Source organism: Saccopteryx bilineata, chromosome 4 (assembly GCF_036850765.1).
Source record: "Saccopteryx bilineata isolate mSacBil1 chromosome 4, mSacBil1_pri_phased_curated, whole genome shotgun sequence".
Lineage (NCBI taxonomy): Eukaryota > Metazoa > Chordata > Mammalia > Chiroptera > Emballonuridae > Saccopteryx > Saccopteryx bilineata.
Genome location: NC_089493.1, coordinates 105,435,633 through 105,456,372, shown reverse-complemented (window position 1 = coordinate 105,456,372; position 20,740 = coordinate 105,435,633). Strand labels below are relative to the sequence as shown.

The 20,740-nt window shown below is 37.1% G+C and overlaps 1 protein-coding gene across 4 annotated transcripts in view; it reads right to left on the bottom strand.

Moving 5' to 3' along the window:
• NPAS3 (neuronal PAS domain protein 3) overlaps nt 1-20,740 on the bottom strand; it is a 947,754-nt gene that overhangs the window by 629,640 nt on the left and 297,374 nt on the right. For all 4 annotated transcript variants that reach the window (XM_066277694.1, XM_066277693.1, XM_066277691.1 and 1 more), the window contains one exon: nt 11,920-12,164. In XM_066277694.1, coding sequence (XP_066133791.1) covers nt 11,920-12,164 — 245 coding nt within the window. The remainder of the gene's footprint in view (nt 1-11,919; nt 12,165-20,740) is intronic.

Sequence of the window (20,740 nt, the reverse complement as noted above, 5' to 3'; positions counted from 1 at the left end):
TTCTCTGCTCTGTCATATGATACAGGTTAAGACTTTTTACATATTAGAATCCCAAAATGTATTTCAAAAGAAATACTGCATGTTGGACATCTCTTCCTCCTAATTAACATCATTTTGGGAATATTATTTTTCCAGGAAAAATAAGAGAAACAAAAAAATACAACTTACTTCTAACATGCTAAAAACTATAAACAGGGAATTCTAACATGCCCCTGGCAGTCTCGGTGTAGACCTGAGCCTCCCAATAGAACCCTCCTACAGGCACATTGCAGTGTAAGACCAGCTGGATTCTCAAGCTCCAAAGCACCATTTTTTTTTTTTTTTAAAGAAAGAAAACTGAGATCAAAGTGATTTACTTGTTTAGAGTCACCAAGATTAGATCTCAGGAGTGTGCAACTTCACTGGCCAACACCTTTCTACTAACAAGGCATTCTGAAGACAAATTAAAATGATTGGGATAATTACTTCCATTGCATTCAAACACTTTCCTCCTTTGGCTTTTTTTTTTTTCATCAACTGTACCTTTATTATAATTTGTTAGAGTACCTTGCAAAGGTCCCCTTCGCTAATCTCAGTGAAGGTATTATTTAACTTTTCCAACAGTAAATGTTCATAGAGAAAATATTTAGTGACTTGCAGCAAGAAGGTTTGATCTGACTGCCTACCAAGTATAAATCACAAAATAGCATAGACTGAACAACTTGATACAGATTTTTCTTCAACTTCAGGGTCTCAGAAGTCATAGGAGAGACAATAAAGAGGATATTAGGTCAGGTGTCAGCTAAGAAATCTCACAGCACCACTTCACAGAGTTCCTGAGTGTGGGCAGAGTGAGGTTGTCCTGCATCTGCGCCCGTTTCCTTCCATAACTCTAGACTAGACTGCATTTTGCTATGCATTTTTCAAATCTCTTTTCAAAGTGGAAAATGAGAGCAATTTTGCTTTTATGCTAAGATTCTTCTAAAAACCTGGATACTATTCATCTATTTTAATAGAAGAAAGCCAATATTTTAAAGTATTTATATAAAACCCAAACTGTGTACACAGTCTGTTTCTATCATCAGTGCTGATATTCAACACAGCCTTATTTTCTAAACTGTAAAATTACATATGAGTGATGGGCTTTAATTACAAAACATTTCTGAAAAAAAAATTTAAGTCTGTATTGCTTTGGAATGTTATAGACTATGAATTCATGAATTTCAGGATTTTTTTTCCCAAATCTCTTAGTACAGTCCTATTCACCCTTTGAGCACTCACTTAACACCTACTGACTGACAGATCTCAATGGACAATGGCAGAAGACCACAATAGTGATTACTTAGTTAGTGACTGTGTTTTGTTCTTTACTAACAAGCTTAATTTAGTACATTGTGAAAATTAAATTATCCACATAATTTAGCCATATTTCTTTACTTTATATGCAAATAGTTTGGGAGATATGTTTATTTCTACCTGCAAAGAACTAATTCAGCTTCACCAATCTACTCAGACTAATTCTGGTAATAATATTAGATTTTTGATATCTAAATTTCACATTTCTTTTTTCTAATGATTATTTTGTGAAAGTTACGGCCAAATCATGCCTTAAACCACCAGTTGAATCAGAAAGACAGCTAACAATTATTTAATTGAATTGACCACTTATTTGATTAGTTAAGTCAAAATGACCAAACAATAGTCCTGTATTCACAAAACTTTAATTCCATTTTTCTTTCAGAAGGCCCTGAAGCTAGAGAAGACCATCTGAACTGGCCTAGTTTGGATCACTGGCTACATTAAATTGAGAGAGCAGGATCAAACAATAAGCCAGACAATGCCAATAACTTTACATGACTTTATACTTCATTTTCAGTAATATATACAACGTAGAAAATCATATGCAACCATGAAAACCTAGTAAAATATGGAACACCACACCCTGACTGGCACACAGTTTAGTTGTACTGGCCCTTAGAGTAAATAGATTATATGAGCACACAGCTCTGAAAATGAAAAAAAAATACAGAACAACAACAAAACCCCACAAGGCTCAACCTGTACACTAGAAGGATGTTTCTTAACACAATGGGTTCTAAAGAGGGACTTCAGTACTGTCCAGTTCTCTTACAGGGTTTGACACCCTGCCCTCTACAGAGCAAATCTAGCCTAATACCTGTTTCTGTATAATCCCTAAACTAAGATTTTTAAAAAATTAAACAGTTAAAAAAACTTGTAAGAATATTTCATGACATGTCACAATTAGATTTAAGTATCTACAAATCAAGTTTTATTGAAATACAACGACATTATTCAATTATGAATTGTCTGTGGCTGCTTTTGCGCTCTAACAATAGGGTTAAGTTGCAGCAGAGACTAGCTGGTCCACACAGGCTAAATTATTTACTATCTGGTTCTTAACAGAAAATGTTTGCTGACACCTGTTCACAGCTCTGTATCTAGTTTTGTCTTGGCTTACTAATTTTTCCCTTTTAGGCTATCTTTGACTAGTGTAAGAAGAATAGACAAGATAGCAGTAGTCATAATTTCTAGGGAAGAAAGGAGAAAGAACACCAGTATGTGCACCTGTGCTCACCTAATTATTGATAGAAATAGGTCATTTATAAAGTTTTTAAGAAAATTCCACATAGACAGTTTAATCAATTTTCTTCCTTCCATATCTTGATGGATATTGCAGTTATCAGTTAAGCACATTTCTTAAACAAAACCAACAACCCTGAAGCCCTAGAGAAGGTTGAGCCTGTGAGGACTCAACACTGACTAGCTGGAGATGCAGGAAACTGGAACAGAACATGTTTCCATTTGACCTTTGCCTGTGAATAGCCTAAAAGTATTATCCAAATTTGGGCACAACATTTGAGCTAAAAAGAACTGGTGCATACACATGAGCCATATAGAAGCACATATATTCATGTGAAATGTAAATGGGCAAAAGGGGACAATGACAGCTGAGGACACGGGCTGAACACAGAAAGTTCTCTTTGTTGTAGAGGAAAATATGCTGAATTAGGATTACAAAAGCCCAAATTTCAGTCCTATGTTTTTCATTGACTTTGTTTGTGTCACTAGACTTTACATCATTTTTCTCAGCACAATAGCAAAGGGATTGCACCAGATGATCTGTAAAATCTTTAAACCGACAATTCTGTTGGCCTTCTTTTCCTGCCCAGGGACTGACATTTGCAGACATATTTTGGACCCAGAAAGGGTGTGGAAAGTTGAAGTCAATCAGTATTCAAAGCCACAATAATTTTACAGGTGGAGGTCATCACATGTTTATTAAGGCATAGCTAAGACTCATGCACAGTATCCAGAAAGCCATTTCTGAAAATTAAAGTCACAGTACAATTTCAATCATATAAAGCAGTCAAAGGTGACTCCTTTGCTGTACCTATGAAATATTGTCATCTTCAGAGTGCCAAAACTATATATTGTGCTTTGCAAGAGGTGACAGGACTAACAAAACTATGTTAAAGAACTCCAGCCCTAAAGAACAGAGCACACAAACTGAAAGTCCTCAGTGACTGAGCACAGTGCAGTAACGCAGTGCCACAGGATGCCATGGCCTAAATACTGCATGACCAGGAACTGGTAGACTTCTGAAAATAAGTTTGGTGTGATACAGAATGTGAGTACATTCTTAAAATTTGTCACGAGTAAAAGTAAAAGTAATATGTAAAGTTCTAAATTTAAATTTTGTCTATGTCATATATTTGGCACTTGACTTTTTAATTTAAAAGTATACCTTGATAGAGGACTGGATAAAGAAGATGTGGTAAATATATACGGTGGAATACTACTCAGCCATAAGAAATGATGACATATTGCCATTTATGACAACATGGATGGGCCTTGAGAACATTATACTGAGTGAAATAAGTAAATCAGAAAAAGTTAAGAACTGTATGATTTCACACATAGGTGGGATATAAAACTGAGAATCATGGACACAGAAAAAAGTGATTACCAGGGGGAGGGAACTGTGGGGGAAGGGAACATGCAAGAGAGGGTGGGAGAAGGCTGTAAAGGGGGACAAATATAAGGTGACAATGATTCGACTTTGGGTGATGGGTATACAACGTAATCAACAGTTCAAATGCTATAGAAATGTTTACCTGAAATCTATATACTCTTATGGATCAATGTCACCCTGTTAAATTTAATTTTCTAAATTAAATTAAATTAAAAAAGACATGTGTGGCGTTTTATTTTTCTCTTTTTAAATTAATGATCATTTTAAATCCTAATCATCAACAGATAAAAGTTTTTAAAAGAACTCATAGCACGGGCAGACATAATACCATTTCTGTAGAGGGTTATTAAATAAAAGAGAAGAAAAATAGGAGTTATTACAGAGTATGAAGAATTAGAGCATGTGGCTTTTGAAGTTATTAATAAACAGCTTCACAAAACCCAATAGTCCTAGGAGCGGCTAATTTGAGACTATAATTGCAAAATCCTTTCTAAGAAATTGGGGTTTTGAATTAAGAGAGTAAGCAATCATCCAGACCAGAACTACTGACAAAAATCCAAATGAGGAATTGGAGGTCCAGAGAGGACATTATAAGACAGGTCACAGGGAATGTTTTACTTTATCAAAAGTTCTATTGTTCTACCCTTCCTTTTCATCTTTCACATTTATTTCTCAATGAATGATAAAGACCTCCAAGGCCAGGACTCTTTGTACATGTTTCCATAATATTCAGCAGAGGACACAGAGGACTTACTAAGAGAAGGTACTCAGACATTTGTTGAATGGAATAGAAGTTATATACCCAAGACCCTTATGGATTTCTTGAGACTCCTGCTCTTCACTTTTAGCTCCTCAGCCTGTATACTACATGAGAGAAACACGTTGGGAGGCGAAGGCCAGAACAGGGCAGGGACTGGTAGATGATGTTGGGGTGGAGAACAGGATGCTACAATTTCTCCTAGCTCCTAATCTCTGCCAGTTTATTTCCCCAGTGGTTTAGCAATATGCCCATCATTCTCCTTCCTTTTATTTTTACTGTTTTTTTCTTCTTACTAGCCTATGACTTAGGCCCACCCTTAGCTCTTGGCAGCAACAGCATCAGCTCTGGTCAGGCAACCCCAAAATACCATCTAATTCTATACAATTTCATTTAAAAACATGGTTAATATTTTCCTGGCTACTACACATGAAAATATAAATGTATATAAGACTCAGACTGTTTCCTCAAATAGCTCGTAGTCTTAGAGATGGGGATATAAAGAAAACATTTATGAACTGATAACAAAGCATCTTAAGTCTTATTAGTAACCCACAGAAAGAAATGACTAACATTCTTGGGAATAAAAGAAGCTCTACATAAGAAAATGACATCTGAGCTGGTGTTTAAAAGATGAACAGGAGTTCACCAAACCCAAAAGAAGAAAAAGGGCAGGTGATGGCACGGACAAAGGGCATAAATGTACGGCATGGTATTCAGGATTGCTAGAGGAAAAGATGAGGACAGTAGAGAAAATGATAAATTGATAAATCCTGATCTAGGATGCCAAACGGTACAAATGCATTCCTTTGTCCATATTTTCAGAATTCTTCAGAAAAGATTCCTTAAGAGGTGTTATGTGTTTTATTTTGTTTTGTTTTAAGGATCAATTTTTTTATGAAGGTATCTGAACCTGAGACAGACATTATAGAAAAAGTCATTGAACTCATTGGACCAACAGAAAGACAACCGGAGGTCATCATTACTTGAGTGAAGACGTTTACTAAGCCCCTCTGGTAGGACCCTGACACTAATGATACACATACCTGGTGAGATGTGCTCACAGAGTACAGAACAGGCTAGAGATGTCAACGAAGCAGTCATAGGCCATGGTGGCCAGGTGGAATGCCCCATGGTACAGGAAAGATCCAGGAGGAAGAACTGGGCAGCATACCCTTCAAAGGAAACAAAGCAGTCCTCTTCTGAGGCCTGGGTACAACCGTGGGAGAACAGATACCCAAAATGGAAAGGACTTGGAGGAAGGCATACATCGGGGTGTAGTGGTATGATCTACACTGATAATTATAATCATGTCAAAGTTCCCCATTACGGCCACAACACAGAGGATCCCAAAGGGCAGTACATTCCTGGATCCCATCCGAATACAAGTAGAATAAACTCTGAGACTTGTATAAAATTTACCATTGTGTAAGTGGGGAGAGGGTTGGGGAGAAGGAGTAAGAGGAGATTTTCAAACCAAACATCATTCAATGCTTATAACATTAAGTTAAATTAAATTTAATATCTTCTTTTTTTGTATGTGTTTTTGCACTTCTGCCATCAACATGAAAAGAACTCTTTCCAAATATTTGCTGCCTCTCAATAGGGGGCAGTCCTGAGCTGAAGTTTCAGTAAGGAGTCATGCCCAGCCAGAACTGTGACAAGAAGAAGCACACAGCTCTTCCCAGCCTAGATCTGCCAACCCAAAAAATTAACTCGTGGCAGCTACATTAGGAGTGAAATCTCTCTGGCATGCTACTGAGACGTGGCAATGGTTGACTAGTACACCTGAGTATTCACATGTTCTCAGTTACCACTCTCATAGATATCCTTTCCTTGAGCCAGTGTTTGATGTTGAGGGTAATTCTGGATGCTCAATAGTGTCAGATGCACTGAAAACAATGGTGACCAGTCCAACTCTTTGACAGTGGCTTGTTGCAAGAAACCAGCAATGCTAATATTTTTCATGCTGAAGGTGGACTACAGTCTCCCTTTGTAGATATCAAAGCTTTTCCTAATAAAAGGTGAAACTGCACAGACACTTACTCTGCCAACCTTAAGACCACATTTGTCAGAAAGCCCTTCCTGCCCAGGGTCAGAAATGACAATCCTAGGGAAGTGTGACAATATAAATATTGCTTGTTCAAACATGATGTAAAATAAAAATAAAAAGTTAGTTAATTCCTAAATAAACTTCTTTCAAAGGTCATAACTTACCTAGAAAGATATAAAAGGATAACAGAATGCAATTTAAAAGTCTTCTTGGAAGCATACCTAACAAAAGACAATTATATTACATTATGTTTCCATATACTAGTAAAACCTGGCACTCACTACCAAAATAAACAGGAATGAATGTTGGCAGCTCAGGCTTGGGATGGTTCCATTTCCATCTGGTGCCATCACTGACTTTGGATTGAGGCAAATGGACCTGGAGACTAGAGCAGAGAGGCAGGCCCCCAGTCTACTGAAGATGACAGAGGTAAGAACAGGAACCAAGCAAGAATCAAGTCTCCACTTTTCCCCCTCCCCCTGGCTTTACAGGGAGCTTCTGTTCAGAACCTGAGGGTTCACTTCAGTCTGGGTTCTACCATCTGCCTGTGTAAAAAGAAAAAATGAATACCACAGGCTGGTGGTGTACCTGTCATATCCTGATTCTAAGAACTCTCATTTTACATGTTTTTTTCACTAATAAAGAACATGGTGCTTGCCCTCAAACATGAATGCCACTTGGTAGACATAAATACACACAGTAAAATGGCAGAACAGACACTGGAAGACCTTTGAACTGCTTAGACCAAGAAGACCTATCTCTCAGACAGTCATGGAATCGATACCCTCTATAGAAACAGAACCATTTATATAATGCTATTGAAGTTTTGAGGACAACTCTTATAGTAACTCAATGTTACTCTGAAGGATGTCCTATACTCACTTACCCTACATGACTATTTAAAAGAAAAATCCATTAAAAATTATTGCTTATGTAACAGTCTGGTCTTTGTTTAAATAAAAACCTGCAGAGAAATCTACCAGTTAATTCAAAAGACATGCCTGAAATAATGAAGAGAAATTCTATGAAAATAGTAAAGTTCTTCTCTAATGTGTTTAGTCACACATTCTCTTGCCTGTTTTTCAACTGTTTAGTTCCAAAGGCTAAAAATGTGTTCTAAAGACAGTATTTTAGCATCATTGACTACCACACACATAGGCAAATTGTTTAAAAGCTGCAATGTTTAAATTAAAATAAAACTGATGCCTACAGTGGTAAGTATTCCTGGATTAATAGAGTTGTAGCAGATAGACTCCAAAAATTGACTGAAGTCTGTGATATTGGAAAGACAGAAAATTTATCTGGTTTTAGCAAATGTCAAATCAGCAGCTATTGCTTTTAAGATTAATAAAAGAATAATGGTTTCCAGATAGCCTCTAAGTAGAGATTACTATGAATGGAGAAGTGATTTACCAACAGTCACCACAATGAGATTTCTTTAAAGGTTACAATCATCAGTTATTTAGCTGAAACACTGCTGAGAATGCCTGGTCATTTCTTGAATAATGCATTATATTCATTCTAGTTTTGATCTGTATTATAACAATATAGATATTTCTAAAATAATGGAAAAAACTATCTGTTACCTTTCGATTGCTTAACATATCATTTCCGTGAAGTAATTGACTGAGGACAGATTGCACACTGTCACCTGAGTGTTCTTCCTGGAAGCATAACTTGTAAATAATCTATACATAATGGGCATCACCAAACACAATCACCCTTTACAGACTTTTAAGAAAAGATGTGATGAATAAAGGGCAAGATAAAGGACATTTTTGAAGCAGTAAATTAAAATGATTAAACTTGTATACAGTGGTATGAGACAAATTTAAACTTAGGCTTTGAAATGTAATTATTAGCATGAACAACTCAACATATTTTTTAAAATGTTGCCTACAATGTGTAAGTACTGTTCATATAAATTTCCACATGCCTTTAGGCTTATTCAAGAGACTGCTTGGAGAAGCACAAAGTATAATGTCTATCGTTTTATTGTTGGATTATGAACTGCACTTCACATGATGCTACAGGCTATTTATATAAGCTTGTTTATCCATATGAACTTCTTCAAGGGCACAGCACAGAAGACCTTAATAAATTAAAACGAATTTCTCTGATGTTGTTTCATGAATGTTTGATCAGTATGAGTAGCAGGTTTGCATTAAAGAACTAGAGGAAAGCGATAAAATATACATACACTGTGCAGCAGAACCAGTTTACAGAAAGTGCCCACTGTATTCCTACTAACTTTTAAGAATCCTTGTGAACATATAGAGTCACTGCTCTTACAGCTTCAGTTTTAGCCTCTCACCAGTTTCCTAATGGTGGGATCAAACATGAAACAACTGGGATTCTCTGCCAAAACCTAATGGAAATTTTACATTAATAAAACTGGCGATCTCCTCTTCCAGGCTTCTAAACATCCATCCCAACCTCCTTGCTTTCCTCACTGACACTGCCATGTCCTTCTACAGACAACCCCATGAGAGCAGAGACCATATTTTCTTATTTTTTTCCATCTTTATCATAAAAAGTAGTGATAAAGTTGAGTTGACTGAAGGCCACAAAGAATAAATGATTAGTCACACTCCAGAACTGCGGGGATACTCATCTGGAATGCTTGATGGTGGTGCTACAACTCAGGTAGCATTGTTAGAAGTGAATATGATATGACAGACAGAACAGAGTCACAGGATTCTGGTTTTAGACCTGATAACACTTCACTGGGAACCCTTCTACATCATTGCACTCACCGTAAAGTGAAGGTTCTACGTGACCTGTAATTCTGTATCTCTTAGAGGCCATGATTCCACGAGTAAGCAGCACTACCACAAGCCAGATAAATGGACAGACAAGGAAATCATTCAATTTTTCTACTTTGGTAGCTGCCACTACCAAGAAAAACCTACAAACTGCAAACTACTTTGAAGAAAAATGGAAATAAAAGATGATTATCCTAAACAACTTAATTCAAGTGCAGTCCTTCAAGCAACATGTTTACACTTTAATAATTTAATAACATTTTTGCACATGTGATTTATAACCTTTTGCACTTCTCCTTCCATCTCTCATGATTTGGAATAAGCATGAAGACAGCCTACTGAATAAGCTCTATGTCTATAATAAATATTTACTAGGATTATATTCACATCTTTAGCCTGGGAAAATTCCCTACTACTTCAGCTTCTGGAACATGGGCTGGTGTATGACCAAGACAACATCTACATTCTTCAGGGCAGAGGGACTCTAAAAGCACAGCATTAATGTCCCTTGGTTTGTTTGTACTCTGCTGCCTTAAATTTACAACCTGCCCTTGAAAGCTTGTTGTATGTTCTTCTCAGCCTGTGAATGTCAGCCTGACAGTCCAGAGCACAGTCTGGCAACTGCGGTTTGGGGCCAAACCCGGTGGCAGCTGTCTGCTTTGGAGGTCCAGTTTCATTAGGGCCCAGCCCTGCCCTGTTGTTTACATACCATCTACGGCTGATTCCATGCTACAGCAGCAGAGTTGAGCTAACACCCAAAGCCTAATGTATTTACAACATGGCCCGCTACAGAAAATGTTTGCCCCTCCAGAGAAAAAGAACTTCTGACAATTTGAATTCTAAATTTACTTCTCTTATAGACGGTAAGAAACACAAAACCTAAGCAGCAATGGCAAAGGCCTGAACAGACTGACACATGCACACACACATGTAGGATCACAGCTCTGAGCATAGAACTGTAAACAGCTGCTTCTGACCTTTCATCTGAACTTGAATGCTATGAGGTTACAGCTCCTCACTAGCCCCCTTTCCTACAACATCCAACAATACAGGCCCTTCTCCAAAGGTATAATCATGTAACAAAAGAATATAATTCTTTCCCTAGAAGAAGTTGCCTGAAATTCTGCCAAACATCCAGTTTTATTTAGGAGTCTAGATACAAGGTTAGGACACAAGAAACTAGTAGAGCCCTACAGTCTTATGCTCTGAATAACACACACTTAAGGTTATAACACCAGCGACCAACACCACATACAGATTGATAAACACGTGCATTCATATTAAAATGCTAGAAATAATATACATATAGAAGTTACAGGAACACACAAGAAAATATCTCTCTTAATTATCAGAGTGAATAAGGCCTAAAAATTAATTAATTAATTTATTTATTTATTTATTTTTGGTGACAGAGACAAAGAGAGGGACAGATGTGGACAGACAGACAGGAAGGGAGAGAAATGAGAAGCATCAATTCTTCATTGCAGCACCTTAGTTGTTCACTGACTGCTTTCTCATACGTGCCTTGACCAGGGGACTACAGCAGAGTGAGTGACCCTTTGCTCAAGCCAGCGACCTTGGGCTCAAACCAGCAATCCTGGGCTTCAAGCCAGCAACCTTTGGGCTCAAACCAGCTACCATGGAGTCATGTATATGATCCCACGCTCAAGCCAGTGACCCCACGCTCAAGCAGGTTGAGCCCATGCTCAAGCTAGCAAACTCGGGTTTCAAACCTGGGCCCTCCACATCCCAGTCCAATGCTTCAACCACTGCACCACCACCTGGTCAGGCAGGCCTAAAATTTTAAAATAATGATTTAAGGGTAACTGCACCAAAGATTTAAAGGTCAAGTCTATGTTTATATTGCACCATGCAGGCAATATGTTAGACACTTGAACATTAATACATGGATTATTTGATCTATTAGTCAATAGATTGCTCAAAATGCCTGCTATAGTTGGACTTTGTTCCCTTCCTTTCTTTGCTTACTAAAGACAAAATATTAGCTCTACCCTTTAGCAAATATTCTCATACTCCACCCATCAATAAAAATTTGCATGTATTAGCATAACTTAAATTAAAGCCATGAAGCGCGTTAATGTAAGCCATTTCATTCTCATTTCTCTGAAACCTTACATAAAGTGATAGAATATTTAGGCTGACAGATTTTTTTTTTAAAGAAAATAGAAATAGAAGAGGTTTGTTTCACCTTCACATGGTGTCTTTCTCATGCAGAGTTCAGACTTCCACATTTGTATCCCTTTAAAGGATTTGATATGCAGGAAAAGAAGAAAGGATGACGGTAAACATTTCATCTTAGAAGTACCTACAGACCACCATAGTCCACAATGAACAGAGGCTTAAAACTTACCTTTTACTGAAGTGTTCGGTGGAGGGCCTTCCATTCGCAAGTTCCACGGAGGGTCCCCCTGGTTAGCAAAGTCCCTCATTTTCAGATAGCTAATTGTAAGTCGAATGATGGACGCCTTGTCAAGCTGGCTGGTGATGGCTGCAGGTAGAGGCAACAACTTGGCCAATTCATAGAACTCAAAATTTTCTTTTCCCCGACGGGAGCGAGCCGCATCTCGGGATTTTTCCTTTCTCAATGCTTGTAAACTGAAATCAAAGAAGTGAAAAAATGTGTTTAGAACATAAGATTCTTTCATCAGGTAGAAATTGCTTTCTTTTTATTTCCTCTTTTTCCAGCAAAAAGCTACTAAAATCTCCTGCAAAATTTTAGGGAGCAAGGTATCATGAGTTCTAGACAATCTCCACTAAAACTGTAAGTTCTACCTCTGGACTTACATGCCATAAACCCAAGTACACTGAATAAAAAGTTTGCTTGTTAGGTTCTTTTCCCTCAAGTGACGATGCATTAATATACATTCATTGTTGCAAGGACAAACATAAGATTCACAGATGATTTTTGATGTTGTTAGCAATAAACCATTTAAAAGACTGGGCTTGTCTTCATATATCTATTCTCAAGCTAATGGTTTTGTTCATTTAACTATTGTCCCAGGGGAACCTTAAGCCATCAAAAGGACACATTTTTGAAAAATTTAATTCAATTATCATCTTGGAAAAAAAAAAAGGTGCAAACACAGAAACACATTCATAGAATCAACAAATAAAACGCTGATGGGAGGCCCTGGCCAGTTGGATCAGCGGTAGGGCGTTGGCCCAGTGTGTGGAAGTCCCAGGTTTGATTCTCAGCCAGGGCACATAGGAGAGGCACCCATCTGCTTCTCCATCCTTCCCTTTCTCCTTTCTGTTTACTTCTCCCTTCCCCTCCCACAAGCAAGGCTCCACTGGAGTAATGTTGGCCCGGGCGCTGAGGATGGCTCCATGGCCTCCACCTCAGGCACTAGAATGGCTCTGGTTGCAATGGAGCAACACCCCAGATGGGCAGAGCATCACCCCCTGGTGGGCATGCTGGGTGGATCCTGGTCAGGCGCATGCAGGAGTCTGTCTGTCTGCCTCCCCGCTCCTCACTTCAGAAAAAAAAAAAAGAAAAAAACGTTGATGTGCTTTCAGCCCTCAGTAAGGATCAAGATCTTCAGTCAGATAAAGAAACATCCTATTAAAGATCAAGATTTCAATGCAACTTTACAAATGTGCTGGCAATTAGTTAGTAAGAGAATACTTTCTTCCTTTCTTCAATGGATATACATTAATGGATAGACAGAGTCTCTAAAATACTAGAGGATAAAATACATTGCCCAGAAAAGTCAAACTTTAGGATAATATAAATTGAATGTTGAAAGATAAAGCCCTATCTGAGTTATTAAAATTTATAAACATTATAGACATATTACTTCACAGAAGAGGCAACAGGTAGAATCCAGTATTTTTCTTTAACTATTTATGTGCATTTCTGTTTGAAGTTTACTCACATTGCTGAGGGCAGAATTTGGCACAACTCAAGTTGCCTGAGCAACTTGACAGAATTCCACCTGCTCTGAATTGCTCTGTTTTGTGTCTGACAAGAAATAAATTCAAAATTAGACACTAATGAGAGGTAATTGGGCAATAGTTATTGTATCCAGATATTATTAAAATATTGGTAAGTGTCCATTTTATTGAAATCTGAAGATATTTTAAATATGTGAATTTAGCATTCTGATTTCCCATTATAATATAATGAGAAAAATAAATAAGAAAGGAGGTAAGACCAGAGGAATAGATTTGAATGAGCTTAAGTATAGCCCCAATCTCTATTAGCATAGTGTGAACAATAGCATTCCATATCACATTACAGCATACCTTATATTGTTCATGGTGTAAACACTGTGTTCACTGCAGACACACAAATTATCTTATTAAATATCTATGTAATTTAAGTAATACCATAATGTTCTAGTCAAATATTTGCTAGACTAATATTCCAACCGGTTTCATGTTTACTCTAGTAATAAAATATTCTACATTAGCTAACCACTGTGTTTTTCAGAACTAGACAAGATACTGCTATCATTCTCAAAGTCACAGCAGTCTCAGGTGACAAACCTTTGTCTTAATATTTCGGGTGATAACTTCAGGCAGACAGACACATCCCTATTTTACAAGAAAAAGACATGTTATGACACTTATTTCCCAATATTTTAGTTGGTCACCATTCAATTCTTTAAATGATCAGTTTGCCTTGTTGGAAATTATGTAGATAAAGTGAGAGAAGCCTTAAAATCTGACCAAGTGTATCCGGGATCCAGATTGCCAACGTAAGATAAAAGAATGATTTGTTTGCCTACCTTTCTATAACACAGGCAATCTATCTAACACCACCTAAGTAGTCACTTGTGCCAAAAGGACAGTCTTTCATGTTTTCTCTGCCACTTCTAGAGTGCAGCAGTTCAAGTTCAGGGCTCTGCTCTCTTTGTGTTTCTGTAATCAAACACTGCTCCAGAAGGTGGGCTGAACTTACAATTTCTTTTGGTCGGGTAAGTGACTATGATGGAGCTCTAGAGCAGAGGGTCACTCCAGGGCTGGCTGTGTTAAGGTAGGGCACGTCAATGAGCGCAGCTGCCTGACAGCGACCAGGGAGCTGCAGGCAGCGGCCGGCAGCCCACTGCAGTTTGGGGCGAAGGCATACCAGTGCTGCCAGACTTTCTGTTTTTCTATTTCTTTTTCTTTTTTCTTTTTATTCATTTTAGAGAGGAGAGGGAGAGGGAGAGGGAGAGGGAGAGGGAGAGGGAGAGGGAGAGGGAGAGGGAGAGGGAGAGGGAGAGGGAGAGGGAGAGGGAGAGGGAGAGGGAGAGGGAGAGGGAGAGGGAGAGGGAGAGGGAGAGGGAGAGGGAGAGGGAGAGGGAGAGGGAGAGGGAGAGGGAGAGGGAGAGGGAGAGGGAGAGGGAGAGGGAGAGGGAGAGGGAGAGGGAGAGGGAGAGGGAGAGGGAGAGGGAGAGGGAGAGGGAGAGGGAGAGGGAGAGGGAGAGGGAGAGGGAGAGGGAGAGGGAGAGGGAGAGGGAGAGGGAGAGGGAGAGGGAGAGGGAGAGGGAGAGGGAGAGGGAGAGGGAGAGAGAGAAGGGGGGAGGAGCTGGAAGCATCAACTCCCATATGTGCCTTGACCAGGCAAGCCCAGGGTTTTGAACCGGTGACCTAAGCATTTCCAGGTCGACGCTTTAACCAATGCACCACCACAGGTCAGGCCGGTTTTTCTATTTCTATCAATAGATAACAAAAACTGAATTTTTACATGGCATTTCCAATTTTATTTTATGTTTTAATTTTATGTTAGCTAATTAAAGTTTTAAAATTTATCAAGCCCATTAAAATATATCATTTTGTCAATAATGGAGCAGGGACTCACTTTACAGCTGGGCAATAATTTGGGAGACCACTTTCTGAAGGTAGATTTAATGGATGATATATGTAATTTTCCTTTTCACATGTCACTCAAATAATCACAAATGGATTCATCTGTTATCTAGTTAATATTACTAATATTCATGCTGGGAGTGTATTCAGCTTAAGTAACTAGAGAATTAGGCGATTATTCTGAAATTGATATTAATGCACAGGTTTATCAATAATCTATGGAAAAAAATCTAATCCTATGGGAAGGAAAGCCTAAGATTATAGGGAGAAACCTAATGGGCTCCAAACCCTAGTAGAGTGGAGATGGTTTCCTATATTATCAATTCAGGGAAAGGGCATCCGTGGACACTGATTCCTTTTGTTGCACTGCCTAGCACTGCCTTCTGACACTTGACTTCTCTAAAATAACACTGAGCACAACTGACTTTATGTGTTCCTGCCCCACCTTCTTGTTTTCTCTTCTCTTCCCCCCTCTTTTTTACTCTAACACAAGTTACCCGACCAGAGTAATCTTCTTGGCCATAATCTCAATAACAAAGGGTTTCCATGACTCCCATACCACATCATTATGCAGACACCATAGTTCAGAAGACTTTCAGAATGATAGCACTGGGTCTGTAATAAGTAGTAATTGGTTTTGAGGGCAATAGCAATAAAATACAGTCAAAGGATTGTAGAGGTTATGGAGAGGCTGACAGAATAGATGAAGCTAAGGACCTTAAGACAATGACACAGATCGTGGATTAATCCTTTGCCTGCTTTTGTGAAGTAGAGCCTAGTTATAAGCAATTCTCAAAATGAATTAAGGACTACATTAAAACCTAAAATAAACTTTATATTTATATATTCTGTTCTAAACCAAAAAAAATATTTATAGAACTCTAAAGAAAGAATGGATTGCTTATACATGAGTAAATGTCGTGCTGATCTCTGCCATCTAAAATATGATTAAACTGCATAGCTACAATAAGTTACTCCCTGGGCTCAAACTTCCAACTTCCCTCATGTCCTTCCACTGAGGCTCTGAATAAAAGGAGGTAAAGACTTCCTTATTCTTCAGCAAATCAAAATTTTAACCCTTTTTGGTGAGGGTATTATTAACCTCACCAATCATTACCACCAACCAGCCAACTAAAAACAAAAAAAAATTAATGGCCATTTCAAAAGAAAGACAGATACACAAATATATGGATATAGACAGAAGTAAAATTTGGAAGTCCTGTACAAAGTTGTGTGTATATGTGCATGTTTAGAGGAAGATAGTGAATGATTTTTATATTCTCTTTAGGTGTACTATCTCCTCAAATAAAAGAGTAATGATCTAGTATCTAGAATCTCCCCTTAAAGATTTATAAAGTTAAATTCCCCCTTTTTTGTCATTGGTGATACCAGAATTAATTTATCCTAAACAGGTATTCCTGTTTTAAGTGATATTATTTAATCTGTTTCTTCATTTTTACAAGATTCTAAAGTTATACCTTAAGAACAGATAATAAGCAATTAAAATTTTTTACTGGTAATGAAAGTACATGTTGAATGTAAAGGGATTTTTAAAAATATTTTTATGAATTTTAAGTCCTCTTGGTGAAGGAGTTAGCAGACTCACCTTGGCCATTTGCAGCCATTGTGATTCTCAATTACAAAGTTGAGCCTCAATTTTATCATTTTATAAAATGAGGATGACAAACAGAAGATTTTTGGCACATCCCCTGGGACCACTGGAATGACTCCTGTGAGAATTTCCATGGCAGTACACTATGAACTACAAAGTCATAAATTCCTTGGCCAATTCTAGACTTTTAACAATTATGATAGTGTGTAAACTCTAAATGTGGAAGACTTCACTTCAGAATTTTATGACAGAGAGGAAGTCTAAGAAATTGGAAAGACTCAGAAATTCCCAAAATATAGTCCCACCCTTAAATTTGGAGCACAGAAACTAGAAGTGTGAGCTCTGTAGCCAGTTGTGGGTATTCACACTACACAAGGTTGTGGGCAACTTTGTAGTTCTCTCAACCTCCTTAGACCTCAATTTCATCATCTGGAAAACGGACCTTTTAATAATATCTACATTAGATTCTTGAAAGGAGAAATTGAGCTAATATGCATAAATTGCTATATGTCTGCCATATTGAAAATATATAAGCAATAACTTTTACTATAATAAATATAAAACTTACATGGGAAAAAGATCAACTGTTGCAATCCTAGTACCACATCTGATCACCATCCTATTTCTCCATAATTCTTTATAATTTTCTTTAACCAAGCTTTGTTTCTACCATCATTTGTTGACTCTAAATTTTCTATAAATCAAAATTCTTGTTTGCTTTCCTCATTGTCCTCTCAAATTCCTTTCCCTACTGCCATTTATGATCTCCACTTTGATAAATTTAACTTCCCATGAAATGACAGTAAAAATCAAACAGAGGAATATAAAACCAAAGGCCTCATTTGTCTGACAACAACTTTGAAACTGCCTATTTTTTTTTAAACTCCTAGCATGTCCTCTCAAATGACGATGACTACTGAGTTCTCTCTGATGCCTTTCTCGGCGTCTTTCACACTAGCAGAAGGCAGAGGGTAACTTCATGGAGCCAGACTGCCTGTATTTTTTTTTTTTTATGGTTAAGGGACTGCCTGTATTTAAACATTGTGTCTTATAACTTCCTAATTCTGTAAACTTAAGAAAATTATTTAACTTACTTTGTCTCAGTTATGTTCATGTATAAAATGGGAGGATAACAGTACCTGCTTCATAACGTGCTTGTCAGAATTAAATTTAATTCTTGTAAAAACATTTACAACTGTGCCTGGAACATAGTAACACTATGTAAAATGTGCTTAATAAAAAATCTAAGCTCTTTTCATAGTGATTGTCCAATGCTTTGAGGTCACAATGTTCAGTTATAATGTACACTCTGTTCTCACCAATATGATTCCTATTCACTGGTTCTGACATATCACATTATGTACTTACATGAAATAAACTTACTTTATTGCAGATATGTACTTTTCATTCTAGTCCTCCTAATGCCTATGATATATATGTTGTGTATTATAGCTGTACTTGAGTTGTTCAAATTAAATATAATTATATTTAATTTATTATATAAATTAAATTTATTATATAATTTATTATATAAATTAAATTTATTATATAATTTATTATATAAATTAAATATAAATATATATTTATTCATTTATATATTAATGAAATATATATTTATATATTTAAATATATATGTTTCATTAATGAAAGAGTAAACGTTTAAGTAAATTATTTTCTGTCCCAGGAAAAGTGGCCACTTTTTAGTTCACTAAATTATAAAAAAAATAGCATTCAATTGCAAGATAAGTAAGTAAATTTGCTTATACATAAAACTGAACATTCAAACAATTGAAGAGAATAGATTGCTGAGAAAGATTGTGAAACTTCTGTGGAAGGCTTCAAATTTGTAATGATAATTATTATTTAGATAGAGTATATGCAGAAAGATGATCTTTCAAAATATCTTCCAAAACATCACAAATGTAAAATTTCTCCTTGAGGTCAGACACAGCCTCAATTCCAGGACCATGGAGAGCTCACACAGAAATTTTGGTGATGGGGAAGATTGGGAATACACCAGCACCGACTGCTTTGGCTCCACAGTGGGGTCAACACTGAGTCATAAAATTCTGCTTGAGCTGAAATGAGCAAAAAAAATTTTTCAAACAGGTATAAAAAGTTGAAGAAGAGGCACAACCAGGATCACCAAACCAATATTATAAAATTGACTCATGATTCACAATATCGCAATAGCTGCCACAGAGCTGGATAAGGATGCCAAATGTTTATTGGGCCACTTGTTCATGGTGGAAAAAAAAACCAAACAGATAAATTTAGATTTGATAACTCATTAAATTAAGAGAGGTAAGTTATCCTTTCAGATGATTAAATATAGCTTTGCAAAATTGGTTGCTTTTGTTTCCTATTTCACAGAAATGGTTGTGATAATTATGGAAATAATATCTCTGAGATCTACAGAGTATGGTGCAGAGCAACAAGAATCATCACCACAGAGGAACAAACGGAGCATGCCAACTTAAATTTCTTCCCCTCAATGTCTTCTTCACAAATCAGATTTTTCTCAGTTTTTAAAAATAATTAATAGTTATATTAATATCAGCATCTGATATGGACATTATTGATAGATGCACACTATCTATACATGGAAATGCCCTCTCTACACCTAAATTTTAACATCTGCATATAATCTTGTAGAATACAATAATTCATCCCTGTAAAAGAACATGGCAGGGTTTGGCCATCTAACTGTAGGGGAAAGGAAAGATAGGGTCAGAACCACTTTAAATTTTACCTTTTAAAAGTGCAGCTAAGGAGCCAGGCAGGCAGGTTTTTATGGATTTTCCTACTTGTTTTGCTTAGGAGAACCCAGTACTACAGACTTCTACTATTTATCAGTTAATCTGGCATGCAGCCTCAAAGGAAGAAGGTCGACCTGTATTAAAAATGCAGTCATCAAAAATTCATCAAAGACTTCAGCATTTTAACTCATGGACCTTTGAACACCTGGATACTTGTCAGATCTCTAGTCATAGTTAACGGTGAGATCTATAGTTCCTCCAGTACCTACACGTGCCCTGACATGAGCTGAATGAGGAGCCTTCCCAGAGAAAAGGTAAAGATTCTATAAGCACTGCTTGCTTTTCCTTCATTAGTTTCAATAAAACAACTAGCACACTTTGACATCACATAGAGTTCAAAGTCAATCAAATCAGCCTACTGCAAAGAAAAATATATTTCAGGAGTATTTTCCCTTATGATTGTAAATATCAGCTTTCTTACAAGGTATTATAACTGAGAAATGCATAAACAACTATTATCTGGTAGGATTATGCACAACATAGCTTCCAAATTGGAGTCTTTTAATGCTCTCCAAGAAAAGGCAATAATTTCAGAAACCTTCCTTTAATGTATGAAGAAAGCAGTACAGTAAATGCTGGAAGTTAAAACTGGAACCTTCAAGTTCAAGGTAAGAACTCTGCTGCTTAACTAATGCACTGCTCATAGCTGTCATCATTAATTTATGTTAGCCTCTGTAAACATCAAGAGTATAATAGGCCAATTTCACAACTAAATATAGATGCACATTTTGCCCTTATATAAATGGCAGATTGCTGCTGTAGATCATCGCTGCAGCAACACGTCAGTAAAGATGCACTGTTTGATGGTCTGATGCTCACACAATATATAAAACCAGTTGTAATGGTTGTTTGGAAGCAAAGTGTAACATAGCAGCAAAATTTCATTTGTTCCACAAACTCAGGATATATTAAGCTTGGCTGACAAAGACTGTTTGATGTGCTAAATC